The following is a 25,477-nucleotide window of genomic DNA, read 5'->3' as shown; positions in this document are numbered from 1 at the left end:
GTTTCATCTGATTTTTTTTTTTTTTTTTTTGGTGACAGAGACAGACAGAGAGAGGGACAGATAGAGACAGACAGGAAGGGAGTGAGATGAGAAGCATCAATTCTTTGTTGCGGCACCTTAGTTGTTCATTCATTGCTTTCATATATGCCTTGACCGGGGGTCTATAGCAGACCGAGTGACCCCATGCTCAAACCTTGGGCTCAAACTGGTGAGCCTTGCTCAAACCAGAGGAGTCCCTACTCAAGCTGATGACCTCGAGGTTTCGAACCTGGGCCCTCCAAATCCCAGTCCAACGCTCTATCCACTGTGCCACTACCTAGTCAGGCTACAAAGTTTCATCTGATTCTTAAACTGCTTATTGTTTAATGGAAGATAGGATAAGGGTAAAAAGGAACAATAAAGTAGAAAGCAACAAGTCATAAGAGCAGTAAAAAAAAAAACAGCATTAAGAAATCACAGGAAGAAAATGACTTCTTAGCAGAGGGGCAACTTGAGATGGTTGGAATGGCTTGAGATGTGAGGGATTGTAGGCATTCCACTGGGAGGGAACAACATCAGTAATGATTAGCAAGTTTTTTTGTTTGTTTGTTTGTTTTTTTAGGTGAGAGGAGGGGAGATAGTGAGACAAGACTCCAGCATGTGCCCTGAGCAGGATCTACCTGGCAACCTCATTGGGGCTGATGCTCACAACTGAGCTATTTTTAGTGCCTAAGGATGATGTACTTGGACCAACCAAGCTATCCTTAATGCTTGAGGCCTATGCTCAAACCAAATGAGCCACTGGCTTTGGGAGGACAAGAGGGAGGGGAGGGGGAGAGAGAGGGGAAGAGGAGAGAAAGGGAAGTGAAAAAGGAAGGGGAGGGGGAGGGAGAGGGGAGGAAAAGGAGAAGGAGAGAGGGAGAGGAGGGGAAGGAGAGCAGGAGGGGAGGGGAAGGAGAGAAGGAGGGGAAGGAAAAAGGGAGATGAAGGCAAGAGGGAGAGGAAGAGAAGAGAGAGAGAAGCAGATGGTTGCTTCTCCTGTGTGCCCTGACTGGCAATTGAACCCAGGACATCTATATGCCAGGCCAACGTTCTATCCACGGAATCACCAGCAAGGGCCAGCAAGTTATTCTCCATGTGAGTTTGTTAAATGTACATGAACCCAGCAAACACAAATTATATTCCTGCCTCACTATCCCCCCAAAAGACAAAGAAAACAAAAACAAACAAAAAACTATTTCATCAATATTTGAGATTTTGAAAACAATGTCATTATAATTTTTAAAACAATTCAAAATATATGCTCAGAGGTCACCGGTTCGAAACCCTGGGCTTGCCTGGTCAAGCACACAGGGGAGTTGATGCTTCCAGCTCCTCCCCCTCTCTCTCCTCTCTCTCTCTCTCTCTCCCCCCTCCTCTCTAAAATGAATAAATAAAAAAATATAAAAAAAAAATTAAAATAAAAATATATGCTCAAATGAATTAAAAAGTACTTTTAAAGAAGCTCATTAGAAAACACATTTTTTTTTTAGTTAATTACACTGTTAAATGAAATATTTAAAAAAATAAAATAATTTTGTTGACATTCATGTATAAGTAAATACACAGGGAATAAGAGGGAATTAAAACATTTCATATCACTGTCCCACACTGCCATTTAACTCTGGAGTGGGAATGGTGTTTTAATAGAAAGGAATGTTAACACGGTCAAAGAACTGAAAACAGAAAATATAAAATAGACACTTATAATTGAACATTGTGTTTACAAGAGAATAAAAAAGAGAACAAAGACTTTTATATAAACTTACCAACATAAAATGAGCAGTTGGAATGCAATAAACTTTCAGTCCATAAGCGACACAGTTCGCTTTCAGTCAGAGCTTCAGCTCCATAACAAGCTTGATACTCCACTTTTGGTAGAACATAAACAGGAAATTGCTGCAATGCAAGGTTATACTCGTTCAAAGTTCCATGAATTTACTTTTTTTTTTTTTTTTTTTGACAGAGACAGAGTGTCAGAGAGAGGGACAGCTAGGGACAGACAGACAGGAAGAGAGAGAGAGATGAGAAGCATCAATTCTTCATTGCGGCACCTTAGTTGTTCAATGATTGCTTTCTCATATGTGCCTTGACCTGGGGGGGGGGGCTACAGCAGAGCAAGTGACCCCTTGCTCAAGCAAGCGACCTTGGACTTCAAGCCAGCAACCTTTGGGCTCAAGCCAGCGACCATGGGGTCATGTCTATGATCCCACACTCAAGGCAGCAACCCTATGCACAAGCTGGCGAGTCTGTGCCCTCCGCAAGGTTTCGAACCTAGGTTTTGAACCTGGGTCCTCCACATCCCAGTCCAACTCTCTATCCACTGTGCTACCGCCTGGTCAGGCCCATGAATTTACTATTAACAGCAAATATATTTGCCTATATATTTTTGCCACTTTCAAAATGCTTTCAAGTAATTTTATTAGATAGTTTCAAATACAGTAGGATTTAGACAGAAGGACAGAGAGAACCTTTGACAGATGGGAGCAAGAGGTAGATGAATAAGAAGTCCTGACTGCCCCCACCACCACATCCCAATTAATACACCTCTGAACAAATGCACACATTTTACTTCTGCCAGGGAGTATGACTGACAGCAGAAACCTTGGAACAGAGCCTAGTACACAACTGCCCAAAGGTTAAAGACTAGATCCTGGGATGCACTGACTGTACAATATACTCATCATTCTTAAGAGGATATAAAAAGGTATTAATTTTTTGCCCTTTTAAAGCATTATTCACATTATCTAAGGCTCAAATACTCTGTGCAGCTTGTTTTCATTCTATGAATGTATGAACATTAATGCCTACATTAACATCTGTGAATGTCGTTAGCTTCATTAATATAAAAGCTTTATTCTAGACACTAAGTACTTGGCAAATTGTTCATCAGAGTTTATTGGTCAGGGCACTAAATAGATTAAGTAAAATGACTGTACCCATTACTAGTCTAAAAGAGGATATGTAAGAAAATACATGCTTGTGAAATAATATAATGTTAGTCGTGTTCACTGTGTGCATGTTATCTCGTTTCTGTTAAAGAAAATTCTACTAGTAACAGCAGCGTCTTCATTTCAACTGCAGGAGGAGAAACACATGATTTATGGGCCTTACTTAAGAGTGATATGGCTACTTAGTACTTCTGAAATTATACTAAGCTGTCACTATTTATATACTTGAAAATATTTCATAAATGTTTCAGAATTACTGATTTTCACAAAGTGGAAAATTTAATGGGCTTGGCAATGGTGGTGGTAAGAACAATTCAAATCCAGTTTGGTTTATATGATTACCTTTGAATGTTATAAAACTCTCAAGTAGTGTTTCTTAAATTTCAATGTACAAAGGGATAACTGGGTGTCTTGTTAAAATTTAGCATCTGAGGTGAAAAACAAGGTTTTACATTTTTAACAAGATGTTCCAGGGACCCAACTTTGAGTAGTAAGGTCCCTCAATTAAAAAAAATATATAGTGATTAGGATAATTTTATTGCTAAAAGCATTTTATTGTATAGCAATTCTTCAGCAACTGGCAATCTGCATTTAAAGTTACTTATAGTTGCAAAAAGTACTGAGAGATAAAGAAATGAAGGCCAAGAGGGTTAAATAACTTGCTTAATGACACACAGCCAGTGTACAGCAGGATTGGGAAAAGAACAATTGATGAAAAAGATTCCCCTTTTTATCAATGAATAGATAAGAGTTAATTTTTTTAATAAAAAATATTATTTCTGAAAAGAAAATACTTTGGAAGATTTTTTTTGGTAATATTGACATCGCTTTAAAAGTAATTCCTATCTGGCTTTAATTTCTATATGTATTGTACTGCCATCTCCAGGAAGCCAAGGGGAAGAAAGTCTGAATATTTTATCTCAGCATTCCAAAATTAAAGGGAAAGTTTAAGTGCAAAGTTTTCCAACTATAAAAATTAAATCTAGTATTTACTTTCTCTCTTGATAGGTAGCTCCTTTTTCCCCAAGGGAAAGCTTTTCTTGGTTCTCCATCTTCCAGTTTTTCACATAAACCTTTTAAACTTTTATATACATTAGTAAACATGTATTTCATAATTGTTTCCAACTGATTTCATTGGGTATATTTAATTCTTTCCTAATATTCAGGCACCTTCATTATTTTTTTCCTAGCCTTAGAATATGAATATAAATCATAATATAATTGGATCTAAATTTTTTAATCATTTTAGATTACATCTCATAGGAAATTTGGTTAACTGAGACATACAGTAACAGATAACATCAAATCAAAGTTACATGGTGTGGATTTTATAACCATGTGTAGAACTCGGTAAGTTCCAGCTTCATCTTGTGGTCCAAATTATTTCATTCCACCATTTGAAACTGGCTGCTGTTTTAAGCTCTCTGATGTGCAGTTCTTTTTATTTTTCACCAATTTTTTAAAATTAATTTTAGTGGGGTGACATTGATAAATCAGGGTACATATGTTCAGAGAAAACATCTCTAGGTTATTCTGATATTTGATTATGCTGCATTCCCATCACCCAAAGTCCAATTGTCTTCTGTCACCTTCTAACTGGTTTTCTTTGTGCAGTTCTTATTAAGCAGTGTGTTGATAAGGAATGATAAATGATACTGGAAACTAAAATCTCAACTATAACAGAGAATTGAAGTACCAAAGAAGGCCTTGGCTCAGGGGTAGAGCATCAGCCCGGTGTGTGAAAGTCCCGGGTTCGATTCCCAGTCAGGGCACACAGGAGAAGTGACCATCTGCTTCTCCACCACCCCGCCCCTTCCCCTTTTACAGCCATGGCTCGAATGGTTCAAGCAAAGTTGGCCCCAGGTGCTGAGGATGGCTCCATGGCCTCACCTCAGGCACTAAAATAGCTTGGTTGCCAAGCAACAGAGAAGCAGCCCAGATATGGACAGAGCATCACCTGGTAAGGTGCTTGCCAGTGGATCCCAGTCGGGACGCAGATGGGAGTCTGTCTCTGCCTCTCTGGCTCTAACATAATAATAATAATAATAATAATAGAGAGAGAGAGAAAGAGTACCAAAATAATAAAGAAGATGATGAGGTTCTTTGACAACAGATGTTAAAGAGCCTTCAATACTTATTCTAAAGCTTTATCTAAACAAATTGATATTTAAAAAAGACTTTATTTACTGACTTTATTAAGGGAGAGGGAGGAGCAGGAAGCATCAAACTAGTAGTAGTTGCTTCTCATATGTACCTTGACTGGATAAGCCTGGGATTTTGAACTGGTAACCTCAGCATTCCAGGTCAACACTCTACCCACTGTGCCACCACAGGTCAGGCTAAACAAGTTGATTTTTAAGTAGGAAATGTTAGTGAAAATTCCAACCTAATTACAGTTTAAACAGTACCATTTTAAAATTTCTCAGATTAGTCCAATTTTCCTAAGTTTCCCAACACTCTCCTCCTTCCTCACCCCTCAATTCCTTTCATTTATTCAATACTTATTTATTGAGTTTCTATGGTATAAAGCATTTCAGAGAAACAAAGGTAAATAGGATTTACCCATGATTCCAAGGGGAACACATTGTACTAAGGGATTTAAATCAGGTGTACTAAACTATCATATTATATACAATGATGGGTACAGTACAATAACTATTCACTGAAAAATATTTTTTTAAGATAATTTTTTGAAAATCGTAATTTTTTTTTTTTTTTTAAGGATTTTCTTCTTGAGTAGGAATGGAGTCTGGAATTTTTTTTTTTTTAATTTTATATTTTATTCATTTTAGAGAGGAGAGGGAGACAGAGAGATAGAGAGAGAAGGGGGGAGGAGCTGGAAGCATCAACTCCCATATGTGCCTTGACCAGGCAAGCCCAGGGTTTCGAACTGGCGACCTCAGCATTTCCAGGTCAACGCTTTATCCACTGCGCCACCATAGGTCAGGCCGAAAATCGTAATATTTTTTAATGTTTATTGTATTGACTTTAGAGAGAGAAGTAAGAAGAGAGGGAGAGAGAGACAGGAACATCAATCTGCTCCTGTATGTGCCCTGACTGGGGATCGAACCAGCTACCTCTGTGCTTCGGGATGATGCTCTAACCAGCGGAGCTATTCGGCAAGGGCCTATTCACTGAAAAGTTTTAAATTTTACCCTGGGTTTGACACAGTCAGAAATATCAAGCTATTCAGCTATCCTTTGGAGCTGGACTGTTTGGATACATAAGATCTACCGGAAAGTTCTGTCCGTTTCTATCACAACAAGTTTCAACATGTAAGCACATGTTTATTTGGTGCATGTGTGCCTCTCTATTTTTATCACTTAATGTATACATACTGATGTAGCAAATTAACTAAAACAAAGTTAATTCATGTTAGTCTGATGTGTGAAGTGATAGTGTACCCATGGCTACTGATAAAGTTCATTTACGCCACTGTAATTTTTACAAATTTCAACAAGGAAGAAACACTACAGAAGCATGTCTGTCGCATCCACCATATTCCCCGGACTTAGCACCCTCTGACTATCACTTGTTTTTGTCCTTACAAAATTTTTTGAAGGGCAAAAAATTCAAAAATGAAGAAGATATCAAACAAGCACTGGTTCAATTTTTTGCATCAAAAGATAAAACCTTTTTCAAAAAAATTGCCCTCACACTGGCAAGAAATCATTAATAATAATGGCAATTATATTATTTAATAAAGTTTATTGGTGGTAAGAAAATTTTGTATTTTGTTTTATTCCAAAAACGAACAGAACTTTCCAGCAGACCTTATATTTTGATCAAGAGTGAATTCTCTCATTTAAGGTTTTAACATTTACAAATTTCATTTTAGTCAAGTGAATGACAATATCTTCAATAGAAATTAAGAAATTAAATAAGTATTTAAAATATTCCTAGGCCATTCTTACTTAAGAGGCACTGGCCATGATTAATTTCTGAGTGCTGTAAGCTGGCAGATCAATACAAAATGGTATGAGTTCAGAGGGTAGAAAGTGAAAGAAATGAGGTTATCCCCTAAATAAATCAGAGATAATATGTAAGGATTAAACATATGAAAACCGGCCCTGGCCAGTTGGCTCAGTGGTAGAGCCTTGGCCTGGCATGCAGAGGTCCCGGGTTCGATTCCCAGCCAGGGCACATAGGAGAAGCGCCCATTTGCTTCTCCACCCCTCCCCCTCTCCTTCCTCTCTGTCTCTCTCTTCCCTTCCCGCAGCTGAGGCTCCATTGGAGCAGAGATGGCCCGGGCACTGGGGATGGCTCCTTGGCCTCTGCCCCAGGCGCTGGAGTGGCTCTGGTCGCAACAGAGCGACGCCCCGGAGGGGCAGAACATCGCCCCCTGGTGGGCAGAGCTTCGCCCCGGGTGGGCGTGCCGGGTGGATCCCAGTCGGGCGCATGCGGGAGTCTGTCTGAGTGTCTCTCCCCGTTTCCAGCTTCAGAAAAATACAAAAAAATAAAATAAAAATAAAAACAAAAAAATGAAAACCTTGAAAATATTGTATAATCCATAGCACTGATACTACATGCATTCAAGATGTTCATGTATGGCCATTAAACTGATCACAGTTAAATATAGATAAGACAGGAAAAATTAGCAAATAAAGTAAAATCTTTTAATACAGAGAATACTAGTGTTTATCTAGGAGGAGACTGATATCAAATGTATAGTCTTTTGTCATTCCTTAACTTTCTCTTTTTTAAAAAAAAAAACTGCCCCATACATTTAATTCAAAACCACTTGGTTCCTAAAATTTCAAGTCTGAGGTTGTGATGAAAAACAAATTATGAGAATTAGGAATTTAATAATTTATTTGCAGCCATCCTTAAATTTAACAAAGGATAAAGTATCATCAAGCAAAAGTTCCTCCAAGGCCAATGGATTCTGGTGGACAAAGTTTACATCCTAGATCCTGTCTTCAGAACATGATAGGCCCTAACACTACTGCTGTCAGTAGCTTAAAAAGATTTACACTTCAGTTTCTTTTTCACTTAACCTTAATATGATTTGATCCATAAGGACTGATGCTAGAACATGACAGTTCTTGATTCACTTGAGCCCTAGCCCAAAATACACAGACATTATAAAGTGGTCATTCAGGATTCTTAGGTTAGACAGAAAGAGACAGAGCCATTTAAACTTATAAAAAGCATACTATGATGAGTGTACACAAAAGGAAATTCTCTTAAGGAAAAACTCAAGATTTCATTAATTCTGAATCAATTATAATATAGAATAGAAGCTCCTATTTACCAGAATTCAGTGGCTACATACACACAAATAATTAAACTAATCTGGAAGATAATTTCAAATATCAAATATAGAAAACTGCTAAAAGAGCCAATTACTCAAATTGTAGCAAAAAACAAAAACAATTTTTTTATTTAGTGAGAGGAGGGGAGGCAAAGACACTCCTGCATGTGTCCCGACCGGGATCCACCCAGCAAGCCCACTAGGGGGTGATATTCTGCCATTGTTGCTCCATTGCTCAGCAACAAAGCTCTTCTTAGCACCTGAGACAGAGGCCATGGAGCCATCCTCACTGCCTGTGGCCAACTTGCTCTAATCGAGCCATGGCTGCAGGAGGGGAGGAGAAGAGAGAGAGAGAAAGAATAAGAAGGGGAGTGGGAGGGTGGAGAAGCAGATGGGTGCTTCTCTTGTGTCCCTTGACTGGGAATCGAACCCCAGACATCTATACACCAGGCAAACGCTCTACCACTGAGCCACCCGGACAGGGTCAAAACTTTTTAAATTAAAGAATATATTGCCTGACCAGGTGGTGGCGCAGTGGATAGAGTGTTGGACTGGGAAGTGAAAGGACGCAGGTTCGAGACCCCAAGGTTGCCAGCTTGACCGCGGGCTCATCTGGCTTGAGCAAAAAAAAAAAAAAAGCTCACCAGCTTGGACCCAAGGTCGCTGGCTCCAGCAAAGAGTTACTCGGTCTGCTGAAGGCCCCTGGTCAAGGCACATATGAGAAAGCAATCAATGAACAACTAGGAAGTCGCAACGCGCAACAAAGAACTAATGATTGATGCTTCTCATCTCTCCGTTACTGTCTGTCTGTCCCTGTCTATCCCTCTCTCTGACTCTCTCTCTCTCTCTCTGTTAAAAAAAAAAAAAAAAAAAAGAATATATTTTTATCAAACCCCAAAAAAACAACAGAGGAAAAAGAAAGGACAACTGCTCTTCTAACAATGCTGGGAAAACTTTTCAAATATCGTGTGAAATCCTTTCACAATTTAGACTTCTAAAACGAGTCAAGAAGATTCCCAAAGTAAGAGAGAAAGAGATTAATAGGTCATAATATAAATCCAAATTCAGAGAGAAAACAGGAACATATGTACCAGCCTAAGTCAAATCTATAATGGTGCCATTTTTTTCACAAAAGTTATACATTTCATGCAAGAATGTTATAGTTAACTAAATACTTTCCCTTATTTAGTGTTTTTAGTATTTTACTAAAAAACCCAACCTGGAAAAACTGTTATAAGATTGATCAATAGCTTAAAATTAAGCTTCATAACAATGCCATGTTAAATATTTATATTTGCTTCCTACTTATGTTGCTACATCCTAAGTCCCCAAGTAAAAACTTACTCTTCTGATTTTCTTTCGTTTTTTAGAACGTGGTCTCGTCTCTATCTTCTGGACACTGCATCGTACAAGTAATAAGAGGTCTTGCAGGCTAAATAACTTGTATACAAAATTTCCTTCCTGAGGAGCTACATATTCTGATGTATCTTCAACATGGTCCTGAAGTTCATATGGCAATCCTTTAAAAATAATTACATTTCTCATTTTTATTTTAAAATACATTAGTCATTTATCCATACTAATAATCCATGATAAAACAATTCAATGGTCAACTTTTAAGTTTCTATCAACCTTAACTTTATTTCCTCTGAGCTGACCAGCACACTATTACCATTTCTGTTTGGCCTGAACTGCAGCAAGAACCGAAACCCAAGCTTTAAGGTTCGCTTTCTCTTCAGTGCCACCTTAACCATCCCTGGGCAGAGAATAGATTAGTGAGACAATGTCCAAAGTAAGAAGAGTTTTAAAACATAATGCTATTCCTGATCTAGGCAGATCTCAAGTGCAGCTTTACATTTCACAAAATGAAGAAGTACAAAACTGTAGTCCAACACCAAGAACAAATAAATTTTGGACTAATAAATGTTTATGATTATTTTTGATGCACTTCATCAATTTGGCTAACCACATCACCTTAGCTTAGTAACCACTGTACATGCTGAATAAACATAGACTACAAAATCTATACAACTTTGGGTAAATATTTAGATAAAAGTTTGGAAGCTAAAATACTGATCAGTATATTTAAAATAATAAAATATCAACGATATATAAAGATTATAAAACAGGTTATAATAGAGAATCAAAGGACAAGCAACAAGCAAAACAGATAATAAAAAAGTTTTTTTGTAAATATGTACTTACGTCCTTTTGGCTTCTGAAACGCAGAAGGCCATCCAGCTTTTGGCCAATTAGAGGCCTCTGAAGGAGCAGAGGGTTGCTCGGAAACAGGAGACTGTTTAGAATTTTCGGTATTCGTTACGGGCAATTCAGGTATTTTTCTAGGAATTGGCTTTAAGAGTTCATCCTGCATTTTTAAAATTTCCCCAACTGGATCAAATTTTTTATATACTCTTTTGATAGGTTTTTTTAAGACACAGGACTCTTCAGGACTACCAGTAGTATCAGTCTGGTTTCCTACAGAAGCCTGTCCTGAGGAGTTTGGGCTGGCTGGCTTAGAACTTAAATTAGAACCCACATCAGCTGTCTTTTCACTACTACTCTTTTGACCCTCTGTGTCAATGATTAAACAGTCTTCATCTGCATCACTACTGCCAAGAATCATATCTTCAGTTTTTGCTGCTTCTGATGTATCAGTCTTTTCCTTTGAATTGTCTGTGTTCTCTATAACATTTACTCTGTCATCAGTACACACTGTTTCAGTAGCCATGTCATTTTTATTAGAGGGTTCCATTTCCGCAGGACTTCCTGACTGTAAAGCATCAGATGTTTTCAAGTCACCATCTTGCATCAGAGGCTTGTCAGAATCATCTGACACCTCCTCACCACATGGTACAAATCCCTGGTCATCTTTATTTTTACACTCTTCAGGGTCACTGTCCATACCCGTCACCAGCTGTTTCTCCTTCTGCAACTGTTCCATTAGAATCTGAGATAAACTTCTAGAATGAGCAGAAACGTCTACTGGTGCAGGCGGTGCCACAGGTGTGGTTGCTGCACTGAGGGCCGTGGGAGTATCTGTTGTGCTGGGTACTGCAGAAGTGCTTGTTGGACTTGGTGACTTTGATGGTTTGGTGCTGGTTACTCCAAAAGTTTCAAGTTCTGTGACATCATCATCAAAATCCGAATTTTCAAGGGTCTCAATTTTTCGGCACTCGTTAACTTCGTAAGCCATCTTAAGAAAACAGATGGGTAAAAGATTAGCAAAAATTTCTGGCCACATCTCATCTATCTCCTTTCATACATAGTTCATGCTGTTTAAAAGCAGAAAGTCCAATGGCTCTGAAAGGTTCTTGCTTAAGATGACAATAAACTACTAGCAATTAATTTATTTAAACTTACAGTCCCATTGATAGGTTGATGAAACACAAATTTGCCAACCTGCAACAACATAGGAAATGGGCAATACTTACGAACTACCACATTGTAAGAGAATTTCCACTAATTTAAGAAATAGACAGGACCACAAAGAAGACATGTAGGGCTTGGGAAGGAAGATTTTCATTCATACCCATTCTGCACACTTTTTCAGAGATACCTGGACTGAGCTGACAGGAGAAAAGCCTCTGCACTGTGAGGAAGCTGCTTTTTAATACAGCTGGTGAAGGGTTGCCAGCCTCTCGGTCTGATGCATCAATCAGTGACTTGCTTCTACATCTACTCAGGGAAAACAAACCTCAGACACATGAGGAGAAATGGATAGGAAGTGATTTTATGGTATCCTGGAACAAGAAGCCACTGAAGCTGTAGTTTCTCATGTATTATTTTAGTAATGGAAGAACTCCAGACAGCTCTAATTTATTCAGGAACGAACTGTCCTCTCTCCCAAACAGCAGATCTCTCCTCAATCTGGCACAGCATTTTAAATGAATACCGTGGAAATTTGGTTACAGGCTGGGTGGTGTACATCCATTAGCCTTACAGCTTAGGATTCGAGAAAGAAATGGTCTGACAGTAATTGGGTAGTGAGTAAGATCAACTAAGTTTCTAACCTCTCTGAACCTTAATATCTTCATCACTAAAATAGTTATAATAAGGTCATCTTTTTTATTTGTTCTAAGGATTAAATAAGAAATTGTATACATAAAGTTATTTGACATAATCCCTGGCACTTTCTGTGTAGCTTTTCAGTAAATGATAGCTCTTACTAAAATAAAACTACTAGATTTAGTAAAAAATAAAATTAAACTATATGCTATTTACGTAAGACATTCTTTCACAAAATCATAGGGCATAATATCATGAAATAAAGAGAGGAGAAATGGCAATAGTAAGTGTTAGACAAAGCACAATTCAATGCAAAAAGTATTAGACAGAAAAAGAAATCCTAGAGTGAAAAAAGAGGAAATCCATAATGAATAGATAATGCTCTGGTCACAAATTGTGACAAGCCCAAAACAACAAAATACATAGTCAAAACTTAAAAATAAAAGATTTGAAAGAAGCACAATTGTACTTGGTCAATGACACACTGACTCTAAGTATGCAAGAATAAAAGCAGAAAGTATGATAAAATTAAATGACTGAAACACAAATATATGAATAACTGAAAACATATATATAGACTACAAAGATATACCATTCCCCTCCCAAGAATCCAAGAGGCATTTCCAAAGATGAACTATAAATTAATATATAATGAAAACAGTAATACAGCACAAAGCACAATTTGCTAAGGACTTACTCTCTGCATAGAATAAAATTATAATCATTAAGAAAAATATAAACAAACAATAAACCTAAGCACTTTGAAAAAATAAAAACACTCCAAATATTAAATAAATATAATTAGAAAATACTTAAAAACCAACAAAAATTAGAACATGAGACATTAAAAACAGAAGTATCATTCATATCTTGTGTAAGAAATAAGAAAATAACAATCATAATAAAAAATATTTTATAAATAAAAAACCATAAATTAATGAATTGAAAAATAACTCTCCCAACAGAATTTAGGTAAAATGTAAAATATCATTTATCTGTAAATACTTTAGTATGTAGCTATAAATTTTTTTTATAAAATATATCCTTAATTATATAAACATTAATAATTCCTTAATGTCATAAAATATCAAGTGTTAAAACTTCCTAGTATGATGCCTTTAAAACTGTTTATTGGAATCAGTATCCGTATCCAACCAAGATTTCTACATTGCTTCTGATTGACACATCTCTTAATTTTCTGTAAGTTGCGAAATGCTCTCCCCACATCTCTGCCAACTCCCACATCTGCCAGGTACTTGTAAAAGAAATCAGATTATTTAGCTTGTAAGTTTCCACATTTTGGATTTTAATTTCGGCATTCCTGTGATGCCACTTAACACATTCTTATATCCTTGGAATTTCCTATTAAAATGATCTAGTTTGATCAGATTAAGGTAAAAATTTTTTAACTTATGTTATTTGTGGTATTGTATACTCCCAATTCAATCAGGAGTCTAATGATGTCTGGTTATCTTTCTTTTTGTGACATTACAATTGATTATTGGTTCATCAAGTTTCATAAACCTAATCTATCCATTATAAAATTCCTCATTGATTGTCTAATGATTTTAGCAGCCATTGATGAGGATCATTGCCTAGATTCACTATTCCATTACGAGCTACAAAATGATGATAGTCATATTCTCATTACCCTGAAATATAGTTTGTACTGGAAAGGCAAGGTAAATACTTGATACTTTTTTTAAAAATCAGTTTTCAGACTTATGACTTCATGCACTAGCATTCTCCAAAGGTGCCTAGTCCTTTTTGTAAAGTATCATTATGAATTCATGGATTTTAACATATGTCATGTTTCAATTCATTGCCATCATCCTTCCTCATGGTCAAACTGACACATTGCTGGCAAATGGGAAACCCTTCAAGTTGGCTCTGGCAAATTTTCTTTTTTTTTTCTTTTTTTTACACAGGGACAGAGAGAGCGAGCCAGAGAGAGGGATAGAAAGGAACAGACAGACAGGAACGGAGAGAGATGAGAAGCATCAATCATCAGTTTTTCGTTGCGACACCTTAGTTGTTCATTGATTGCTTTCTCATATGTGCCTTGACCAGGGCTTCAGCAGACCGAGTGACTCCTTGCTCGAGCCAGCAACCTTGGGTCCAAGCTGGTGAGCTGCTTTTTTTTCTTGCTCAAGCCAGATGAGCCCACACTCAAGCTGGCGAGCTCGGGGTCTTGAATCTGGGTCCTTCTGCATCCCAGTCTGATGCTCTATCCACTGCGTCACCACCTGGTCAGGCAAGCTCTGGCAATTTTTTGATACAATTCCAATATTATTATAGGGCTTTTCTTAATTTCTTTGATTGGCATTTATATTTTTTATGTTGAAATTCTTGGTTCCTAATATAAACATAATTACTTATTGGCTTTATCACACTATATAATGCATTAAAAATAGCAGTATCTTTAATACTAGCATGTTTTCTAAATAAAGGCTAAGATTTTTTTTTCATTTTTATTTTTTTTATTTTTTTATTTATTCATTTTTAGAGAAGAGAGGGAGAGAGAGAGAGAGAGAGAGAGAGAGAGGAGAGACAGAGAGAGAGAAGGGGGGGAGGAGCTGGAAGCATCAACTCCCATATGTGCCTTGACCAGGCAAGCCCAGGGTTTCGAACCAGCGACCTCAGCATTTCCAGGTCGACGCTTTATCCACTGTGCCACCACAGGTCTGGCAAGGCTAAGATTTTTTGGCAGTTCTTACTGAACTTAGGATATAAATCTTTAGGGCTCTCCAGTCAAATTGCTAAATTTCTAATAACTTAAAATAATTCTTCTCTGACAGGTTAAGCCTGTAAGTTGGTATACAGTGGATAAATTTGTTTCAACTCAGCTTTGATTGGCGTTTATAACATCTTAAAATTTTTATTTAATTTTTACTGATTCATTTTTTTATTCAGTGAGAGGAGGGGAGGGAGGGACAGAGTCCGCATGCACCCTGACCAGGATCCACCCGGCAAGCCCACTAAGGGCGATTCTCTGCCCATTCAGGGCATTGCTGCGTTGCTCAGCAACTGAACTCTTCTCAAAGTGCCTGCGGTGGACACCATGGAGCCATGCTCAGCGCCTGGGGCCCACTTGCTCCAGTTGAGTCATGGCTGCAGGAGAGGAAGGGAAAGAGAAAGAGAGAGAGATAAGGAGAGAGAAGCGAGAGGGGAAGAGGTGGAGAAGCAGATGGGCTCCATTCTTGTGTGGCCTGATCGGGAATCAAACCCAAGACATCCACATACCAGGTGCACACTCTACCACTGAGTCAACCAGTTAGCATCTTTTATAACATTTTAAAATGTGTCTATAGACATGTATATGGCTCAAAGTTAAAACTATAAATCTAATTGATAATCCTGCCTCCTCTACTTTGTCTCATCCCTCCTCCATTTAAACATATCCATCAGTTTTAGTTTGTTCTTCATTGTGTAGATTTTTTTCATATATGCAAATACGTGTGTGTAGTATTAATCCTTCCTTAAAAAAGTAGCATTAACCAAAATGTCCTCTTCCTTGCCTTTCTCACTTAAAATATCTTGGATATACTGTATAGCTGCATATCCAGAGCTTCCTCATTCTTTTTTCTTCTTATTGAATTTACTGGGGTGACACTGGCTAACATACACGTTTTAGGTTCACAACACATCATCTGTACACTGTATTGTGTGTCTACCACCCCACATCAAGTTCCTCATTCTTTTTAATAGCTATCTAGTATGCTATTGAGAATGTAGTTTATTAAATCAATACCCTATTAAAGGACATGTAGATTGTTTCCACAATGAATACCTTACACATACATTTTTTTCTTTCCCTGCTGTACTTCTGAGTTACATTTCTAGAAGTGAGATTTCTATGATGAATAGTTTTCATGTTTTGTGGGTACATCTTGACCTTAGAAATGTCAGAGAATTGTTTTATTTCCCTCTAATACCTTTTAAAGAGCCTCCATCAACAATCTTTTTCTGTTCCTCATGTTTAAATGAGATGGATTTTCTTGCTCCTACAGGCCAACAATCTTGTGTTAGTGTGTGCTAGGATAGCTTTCTTAGCTTCATGGCTCTAAGCTCGTGCTTGTTACCACAAAGCATTAATACATGTAGGTTTGTGCATACATGTGTGAATCTTTAGCACCTTCTGATATCTGGTTCCTCTATTCCCCTCTCCTACAGTTACCTGAAAACTTTTCTTTACCTTCAATATTCTTGTTCTACTTAATATAGACTACCAGTATTTTCTCCTTAGCAAAAGTTTTTGTCTTAAAAGGGACTTTAGCTGGTTGGTTTCTAGAGTTCTTATGGCCCAGTTCATTCAGAAATTTCTCAACTTCTTCAGTGCCCTCGCAGTTGCCTACAGTTTAAAGCCTACACATATTTTCTTCATTTTTGTTATTCTTCATTCTTCCTTCCACCTGGAATTATTTTCCTTATGCCTGAAGAAATCCATTAGAGGGGGTCTGCTGTAGCAAAGTCAAGTTTTAGTGAAAAATATTTTTGTTTAATTTGGTTAGAGAATTTTAGTAAACGGGTTATTTTCTCTTAGCACAATATATTGCTCCAGTGTCTTCTGGCTTCCATTGTTGTTGTTGAGAAGTTATTTGCCAGTCTAACTCTCAGTCCTGTATAGGTAATGTGCCTTCTATTTCTTTGATGGCTTTTAAGAGTTTTTTCTTGGCAAGTGTTGATTTGGTCCCAAAGTCTCTTTTATACCATCCTTCTGGTACAAGTACATACGTTAGATATTTTCACTATATCCTCTATCTCTTGCCCTATTCTCCATATTTTCTATTTACTGTCTGTTACATTATGGATTGTCTTTTTAGAACCATTTTCCAGTTTATTGATTCTCTTTTCAACATTATCTAATGTGCTAACTCTTTTACAGAATTCTTAATGTTACTTACTATATATTTGTTTTATTTATTTATTTATTTTTTACAGAGACAGAGAGAGTCAAAGAGAGGGATAGATAGGGACAGACAGGAACAGAGAGAGATGAGAAGCATCAATCATTAGTTTTTTGTTGCAACACCTTAGTTGTTCATTGATTGCTTTCTCATATGTGCCTTGACCGTGGGCCTTCAGCAGACCGAGTAACCCCTTGTTCAAGCCAGCGACCTTGGGTCCACTCTGGTGATTCCGCGCTCAAGCTGGTGACCTCGGGGTCTGGAACCTGGGTCCTCCGCATCCCAGTCCGATGCTCTATCCACTGTGCCATCACCTGGTCAGGCTCAGCTTTAAAATTTTTATTCAGTTCTTTTTCAAATATGTTATAGTTTTGAAAAGTTTACAGTTCCTCACTGAAATTTTCAAGCATTAATTTCTTTTACCTACTTCATGTTTCTTCATAATACTTGTTACTTTCTGACATTCATTTTAATGTAAGTTTTGGATTTAAAATTGTAAAAAAAAACATTTAAGAATAGTTGGAAGTGCTTTATGATATATACATAATAAAAACATTAAAAGACTAAAATAGCAAACAGAAAAACATATAAACAAATATAAAAGAAAAAAGCCCAATATGCTTAAAATATTATGAGCTCTTAGGTAATAACTGGTTTTCTATTTTATTTTCTGATTTTGTTTGCTTTCTCACATTATTCAAGTTTATGTTCATATTCCACGTCCTTGGAAAAGTCTATTGACCATGAATATAAAATATAAAATAGTTACATTTCTAATTCTTTTCCTTTAACCTATTCTACTGTTCTGCATAACATTTATCATGACCTGCTTTTTTGGTATTGTTTTGTTAATTATTTGTGCTATCTGCCAATGATGTAAGCTCCAAGAGAAAAGAGACTTTATTTTCATTCAGTGCTGTATCCTCAGTGCACAGAACAGTATCTGCTCAATAAATATTTGTAGAAGTAAGAGTTTGGTATAAACAGAATATCTTACTTTAATAATCATGGAAAAATATTTTAAAATACACAAAATAATAAAAGCTAATATTTATGGGGTGCCAAATATGTTCTAAATGCTTTACATGTATTTACTCATTTAACTCCAAATAATCCTGTAAGTTAGGTAATATCATGATACTCATTTTACGATGAGCAAATGACATAGATGTAGCTTGCTTAAGGACACACAGCTACTAAGTAAGCTGAAAAGGATTAACAATCTGGCCAAATACTTTTTGTACCAAATTCACTTGTTCCTTTTCATACTTAAAAAATCTTAAATATAAATGAGAACAATTAAATAAAATGACCACCACAATTACTACCATCATTGACTGAGTTTTTAGTACATACACACAATGTATGTACTTTGCCTAGTATTTTACATGTAATATCAAGCTTAATGCTTACAACAATCTCAAACAGGTATTATCACCTTTCTTTTAAAAAAGGAAAAAAAAACCTGAGACTGAGAAAAGTTAAATTAGTTGCCTAAAGGCGAGCTTGACCTGGGGTTCAATTTTACGTTTCAACTTAAAGCCTAGATTTTTAACAATTACATTTAGATATTTGTAATAAAACTTTAGGTTTCAATAGAATAAACAAATACATTCCCTTAAGAAAAAAAACCATTACATACATCCATTTCAGGTATACAATCTTCTGGTTTGTCCATAAATACTGCAGAGACTGGAACAGATGTAGTTTTGGACATCATGAACTTTAATGGAACTTCATGAAAGATTTGATTTCTCTCTCTCATTGTCATTTTCTTTTGGGGAAGTGGTGAGTTAATATAAATTACCTTAACTGGTTTTGAACCTTAAAACAGAAACAGAAGGGGGTCATTAGTTTCTAGTAGTTATATTTAAAGAAAAAACCAGGGTGTCTGACAGAAGGATCACTAAACAAAGAGACATACAAGAGGAAGGTGGTAGCACACATCCCGTATATTTGCCACCCTTGGACAAGAAAGTCTTTCAAGTCCCTCAGAGATCCAAGGACTATAGAACCTGACTGGCAAGAAAAATATGTTTTCTTTCTAACAATTTTTTAAAAGGATTTCTGCCTTTATTGTTATACTTTTACTATCTTTAATACTCAGTTCTTACAGGGTTATGCTTTCAAAAAGTGATGATATTTTTACCACAGAGAATATTTTACATTTAACTTTATTTGTAGTTTTGTTTCATTAGATACAGTCCCTTCATTTATTATAATTATGTTGTTACATATAATAATATTTATTCTAGGATAATAAAAATTATTAAGTATGAATGAAAACAGAAGGGGAGTAATTTTTTGAACAAAGAAATTTAAATGCAAGTATAAGTATTGTCTATAGACAGTCCTATGCTCATAAGTTTAGACCTATTTTAATTCTGAATTCCAATAACAGACAAGTAAATAAGTCTTGGAAACTCTCCCATTTGAGGTTGTCTATTAAAGTACTACATTCCTTTCATTTCATTGAAAGATAGAAGAGCCTTGGTCACCCAAAACTAATTATTTCTCTAATACCTCTCACCCTAAACATGAGTTTAGGTTCTGTAGATCTAACTGCGTATTTATCTATGAAAGTACATTCTATGGTAGCACTATCTATTTAAAAAGTTCTATTAAATGTAAATGTCAAACTTACATCCTCCTTAAAACAACACTTAGATTTTTGTATTTGACAAATGACTACCTATGTACAGACAGCTGAAATAGAACTGTTCCAACTCCTGTTAAAAGAATTACCGGACATGGCAAATCACAAACCTGCAACAGGTATTAGTTGAATACACACTGGAATTTCCCATTGTTCCTTATACTCTGGTCCATGATTATTTAATAAAGCAAATAATGATTGGCTAGTTAGAGCTATCTGAGGCTGATATCTTGAAACAAGCTTCTCTGCATTTGGGTCTTTACTAATATCCTGAAAAACAACATATAACTTGTTACTTCAATATACTTATGAAAATTTCTTTAATAAATACCAAAAAAAAAAAGTAAATTCAGTAAAGGGACGTTAGAAGAATCAGACTGCATGTACTTTATGAAGCATAGAGGATTACTTACAGAGATCCCGAACCACCTTTGTACTTACATAATGCATAGCGGCAGCTGTCTGTTCTAGTGTCTCCATATTATCTTTGGAGAGCTGCAACTTTGCAGGCATTGAGGGAAATACTGTTTTCACATATTTCACACTACCCTAAGAAAAATAAAAAGACTGTTGCAAAAATCTTGACGTATTTTTCTCTAAGTATCCTCTTATCATATAGAACTTTGAAGTTAAAATTCTTTATTCTACTGAATGCAAATGTCAAATTTAGTGCCTTCTTAAATCAAGACTTTCATGTTTTTGTTGACAACTACCATATATATATATATATAAAGGTTCCAAGACAAGGAATATCCCCTGCCACTTTAAATTCTAAACTCTCATTTTATAAGATACAAATCATCATAGGGTATAGTATAAACTCTAAAATATCCTCTTCACATACACTTCCTTGCAGTATGATTGTGCATAAAATCTCTTAAAAAAAACAAAGAAAGGGGGTGTGGTTCCTGCTTATTTTCAGTAACATTAATATGGGAATTAAGAAAATAAATAAAGTGAGTAGTGACAATTTTAAAAACATCAAGTAAAAAAGGGGCCCTGGCCTGTTGGCTCAGCGGTACAGCATCGGCCCGGCATATGGAAGTACAGGGTTCAATTCCCGGGCAGAGCACACAGGAGAAGCGCAAATCTGATTCTCCACCCTTCCCCTTCTCCTTCCTCTCTATCTCTCTCTTCTCCTCCCGCAGCCAAGGCTCCACTGGAGCAAAGTTGGCCCGAGCGCTGAGGATGGCTCCATGACCTCTGCCTCAGGTGCTAGAATGGCTCCAGCCACAACGGAGCAACGCCCCAGATGGGCAGAGCATTGCCCCCTGATGGGCATGCTGGGTGGATCATGGTCAACCGCATGCGGTAGTCTTTCTCCCCACTTCTAATTTTAGAAAAATACAAAAAAAAAAAAAAAAAGGACATAGCCCGACTAGGCAGTGGCACATAGAATGTCAGACTGGGATGTGGAGGACCCAGGTTCAAAACTCCAAGGTCGCTGGCTTGAGCACATAGGTCGCTGGCTTGAGCAAGGGGTTCTGGGCTCAGCTGAATTCCCCTGGTCAAGGCACATATGAGAAAGCAATCAATGAACAACTAAGGTGCTACAATGAAGAATTGATGCTTCTCATCTCTCTCCCTTCCTGTCTGTCTGTTCCCCTATCTGTCCTTCTCTCTGTCTCTGTCACAAAAAAATAAATAAAAAATTAAAAAGGACACATTTACTGTATATTTTCAAAGTTGTATCTCATTCAAATGTTGTCTATGTGAAATATGATGTTTCAAACAAAAATAAGTATATACTTACCAAAGCGAGAAGAGTTTTTTCTAACTTTAATCCCATCTCTATTCTGAATGGGAAGAATCCCATTAAACTGGTGACTTCATGGAGAGTATAGAATTCTGGATACTTTTTCACTTGGTCAATACAAGCTTTTAAAATTTGCTAGAAAATAAAAACCAAGAGAAATTCATCTGTATTGTACATCTCTCATAATCCAACAAAAATAACTTAGTTACACTGACTGTATAACTATTCATTTCAATTATAGCCTCATTTCATTAATCAAATTTCTAACAATCCAGGTTTACTGTATATTATTTGATTTCATCTCTTGTTTTTCATAACAATTCTTTTAAACCTAATTTCTTAAAATACTTATATTTAATATTTAATACTATAATTAGCAACTATATTAAAATTTAAAATTAAATAAAGACTTAGTTTCTAAATGACAAGGAAATAAAGCCACATGAAAATTTCAACATACTTTATTATAATAAAAAGTTATATGAATAATTAGAAATAGATAAGTTTAATATACTAAAAAGATTCCCAAGCACAAGGAATTAACAAAGTAGTTATCTTACATGTTATTCTTATTTACAATCTAAAAAATAAATGAGAAATATAATTAATTCATATTTGGAGTAGTTTCTTCTCTCTAAACTGTTTTCAAAATATGAATAACTTACCAGGAAATATAATCAGGAAGGAAATAAAACATAGCTTTATATAAGCAGGATCTATATACCACTTGTGATAACATGTAGATAACTTGAATAGCAGTTTGGGTTGGGAGTGGGGGATTATACTTAAAAAATACACAGATATTATCTTCTAAGATAAGTATTTTTTCTTCTTGTCAAGGAACCTGAACTGAAACTTTCAGAATATATTTTACACCAAAAAAGGCCCTTAACAATAAGCATGTCTTTATACTACATATATGTGTATCTCCTTTCGCTTCAGACACTTGTAAAATGTGTCGTTACAAATCAGTAACTTTACTACAGTATATCTTTTTCATCTATAGTTTCATATCCCCCTTTTCCCCTTAATCCTTACTCTGAGCTATCTTTCACATTTTCCCACTCCATCCACGCTTTTCAATACTGCCCTTAATATTTAATTGAAATATTACTTGCAAATAAGGCAGATGCAGATTAATATGAAAAAGTTAAAAAAACAACCAAACACTAGTCAACTGCAAACTCAGAACAACGTATCTTTGTTCTTCATTTATAATATTAGTTAACTTTCTTCCCTAACATTCCTGTCCTATGGAAGGAATTTGAACATGCAAATGAAAGCAACATATAAGAACTATGTGACATCAAGACTATTCTGGTTAGATAGTTATTGGAACATATTTCATGGTAAAACTACTGGATGCCACAGTGCTTCTGAGTTTCTCTTAATTCAGTAATTATGGCAAGAGAAAGAGTCAAAGGAAAATCTAAGTTTTATACCTATACTCGGTACATTATATACTATCAAAAGTATTTCACAATTGGTAGGTATTAAGCAACTACAAGAACGTTATTTAATACATTTAATTTAAAAAGGTTTTTAAACTAATTATATGCCTTTGAAAAACAGCTAAGAGTGAACAAAGGTTAAGAGATTCAGGTTGTTCCCCTTTGTTCACACCCTGAATGTTATCTAACACTCAAAATAACTTGAAAAAAAAAGAAACACCATGTATACAGTACAGATCTATCATTACAAAGATAGGTGAAAATGACTATCTCCCTACATTTTATTTGGGCCAGGGGAAAAAAAAGGTATCATACTTTTTTTTTTAATTAAAAGTATTGAGGTTACATTGGTTAATACTATGTAAGTTTCAGGTATACAATTCTATAATACAGCATCTGTATACTGCACTGTGTGCTCACCACTGAGTCTAGTCTCCTTCTGTCACCATATACTTGATCTCCTTTTTAAAAAAATGTTTTTAAATTTTTCTTTGTATTTTTCTGAAGTGAGAACCGGGGAGGCAGAGACAGACTCCCCATGTGCCCAACCAGGATCCACCTGGCATGCCCACCAGGGGGCAATGCTCTGCCCATCTAGGGCACTGCTCCATTGCAACCAGAGCCACTCTAGCACCTGAGTCAGAAGCCATGGAGCCATCCTCAGTGCCCAGGCCACCTTTGCCCCAATGGAGCCTTGGCTGTGGGAGGGGAAGAGATAGAGAGAAAGGAAAGGGGGAAGAGTGGAAAAGCAGATGGGTGCTTCTCCTGTGTGCCCTGGCTGGGAATTGAACCCGGGACTTCCACATGCTGGGCTGATGCTCTACCACTGAGCCAACTGGCCAGGATCTTACTTGACCCCCTTTTTATCCTCTTCTTCCTTGCATTCCCTTCTCCTCGGGTAACAACCATAATGTATATGTGAGTTTGTTCGGTTATTTTCTGCTTCATATGTGAGTGAAATCATATGGTTCTTGTCCTTTTGTCTGGCTTATTTCACTTATCCCTGATACTCGTGAGACCCATCCATGTTGCTGGAAAGAGCAGTACTTTGTCACTTTTCATGTATATAGATAACATACATGTTTGAGACTCAAAAAAGTAATAGATACTACTTCTGGCAGTATGGTTGAGTAGGTTTCCTGAAGAACACTCCTATCCAAATAACATGAGACTCTGGATAAATTACAACAAACAATTTTTATGCATTATAGGGAATGATAAAAAGCCAAGGAGACTATCCAAGGACCGTAAGTAAATAAATAAATAAAACCCAAATACCTAGGGCAGTGGTTCTCAAACTTTTTGAAGTCAAGGCGCATTGAAATCCTACAAATAATTGTAAGCACACTATATACAAATTTCTGAGAAATATGTTATAATAATTAAGTCAAATATTAAGGAAAAAATATAAAGTCCAAGCGTGCTTTTCTGGTAATTAAACAAAATAAATACAACAAAATTAAATTTTTTCTGATATTAAAAATAATTTTATGTTACATTTTTTGAGTTATGCTTTTTAGAATTTATAAAAAAAGAGGGGTTAAAAATAAAAAAACAACAAAAAAGTTTTCTTCTTATATATATAGATACATTCTTAGTAAGATTTAGTAAATTCAGCAGGTCCCGGCACAAATGTGTTAAGTTTTTTCATCCTTGTGTTTATGAGAAAGATGAGCCTGATGTGTCCTAGAGATTTCTTCAATGTTTGGGCATATATTTGAAAGGTAAACTCTAATTTCCTCATCAATACATTGAAGAATTCCTCTCTTTTTACTCTTAATTGTGCTGACACAGAAAACCCCCATCATACATATCATAACTTTACACCAAACAAAGGATAAAAAACTTGCCTCCAGTGTTTCCGGGGAACATGGGGGGTAGTGTAAACAATCCAGTATCACAGCTTAACAGCCTTTTGCAACTTACTCAAGCAAGTGAGGTGGGGGGTTGGGCAGACTGTCAGCTTACAGCCAATTCCCCACACCTCTGTCCCCCAAAAATCTAAACTCCAAAAACCTGTTGGTTTTTTTGGTCCCCAACAGGCACATATTTCTCTGGAATACCACAGGGTGCACCTGGAAATCTTCTAGGGTACACCAGTGCGCCCTGGTGCACACTTTGAGAACCACTGACCTAGAGTGAGGAGAAACAGGAGCAGTGAATAGTAAGAAAACCCATGAAAGGTGAGGTGGCTTGAGGAGAAATGCCTCAAACAGTTCTGAGATCAGGTAGGGGCTGAACATGAGTCTAGTTTATTTAATCTTTGAAAAACAGAGATCTGAACATCTACTTGTATATCCACGTTCACAGAAGCATTATTCACAATAGCCAAAAGGTGGAAGCAACCCAAGTTGTCCATCAATGAATGAATGGATAAATAAAATGTTCATACATATGCAATAGAATATTTATTCAGCCTTAAAAATGAAGGAAATTCAGGCCCTGGCCTGGTGGCTCAGTGGATCAAGTGTCAACC

The 25,477-nt window shown here is 36.4% G+C and overlaps 1 protein-coding gene across 3 annotated transcripts in view; it reads right to left on the bottom strand.

Moving 5' to 3' along the window:
• ICE2 (interactor of little elongation complex ELL subunit 2) overlaps positions 1 to 25,477 on the bottom strand; it is a 70,927-nt gene that overhangs the window by 19,866 nt on the left and 25,584 nt on the right. For all 3 annotated transcript variants that reach the window (XM_066274876.1, XM_066274875.1, XM_066274877.1), the window contains 7 exons: positions 21,548 to 21,685; positions 20,236 to 20,343; positions 19,905 to 20,064; positions 18,781 to 18,962; positions 10,429 to 11,419; positions 9,568 to 9,743; positions 1,788 to 1,917 (listed from right to left, as the gene is read on the bottom strand). In XM_066274876.1, coding sequence (XP_066130973.1) covers positions 1,788 to 1,917; positions 9,568 to 9,743; positions 10,429 to 11,419; positions 18,781 to 18,962; positions 19,905 to 20,064; positions 20,236 to 20,343; positions 21,548 to 21,685 — 1,885 coding nt within the window. The remainder of the gene's footprint in view (positions 1 to 1,787; positions 1,918 to 9,567; positions 9,744 to 10,428; positions 11,420 to 18,780; positions 18,963 to 19,904; positions 20,065 to 20,235; positions 20,344 to 21,547; positions 21,686 to 25,477) is intronic.

The sequence above is a fragment of the Saccopteryx bilineata genome, chromosome 4, assembly GCF_036850765.1.
Source record: "Saccopteryx bilineata isolate mSacBil1 chromosome 4, mSacBil1_pri_phased_curated, whole genome shotgun sequence".
NCBI classification, from domain to species: Eukaryota; Metazoa; Chordata; class Mammalia; order Chiroptera; family Emballonuridae; genus Saccopteryx; species Saccopteryx bilineata.
Note: the sequence above shows the minus strand (reverse complement) of the source record. Positions and strands in the feature narration are given on the sequence as shown.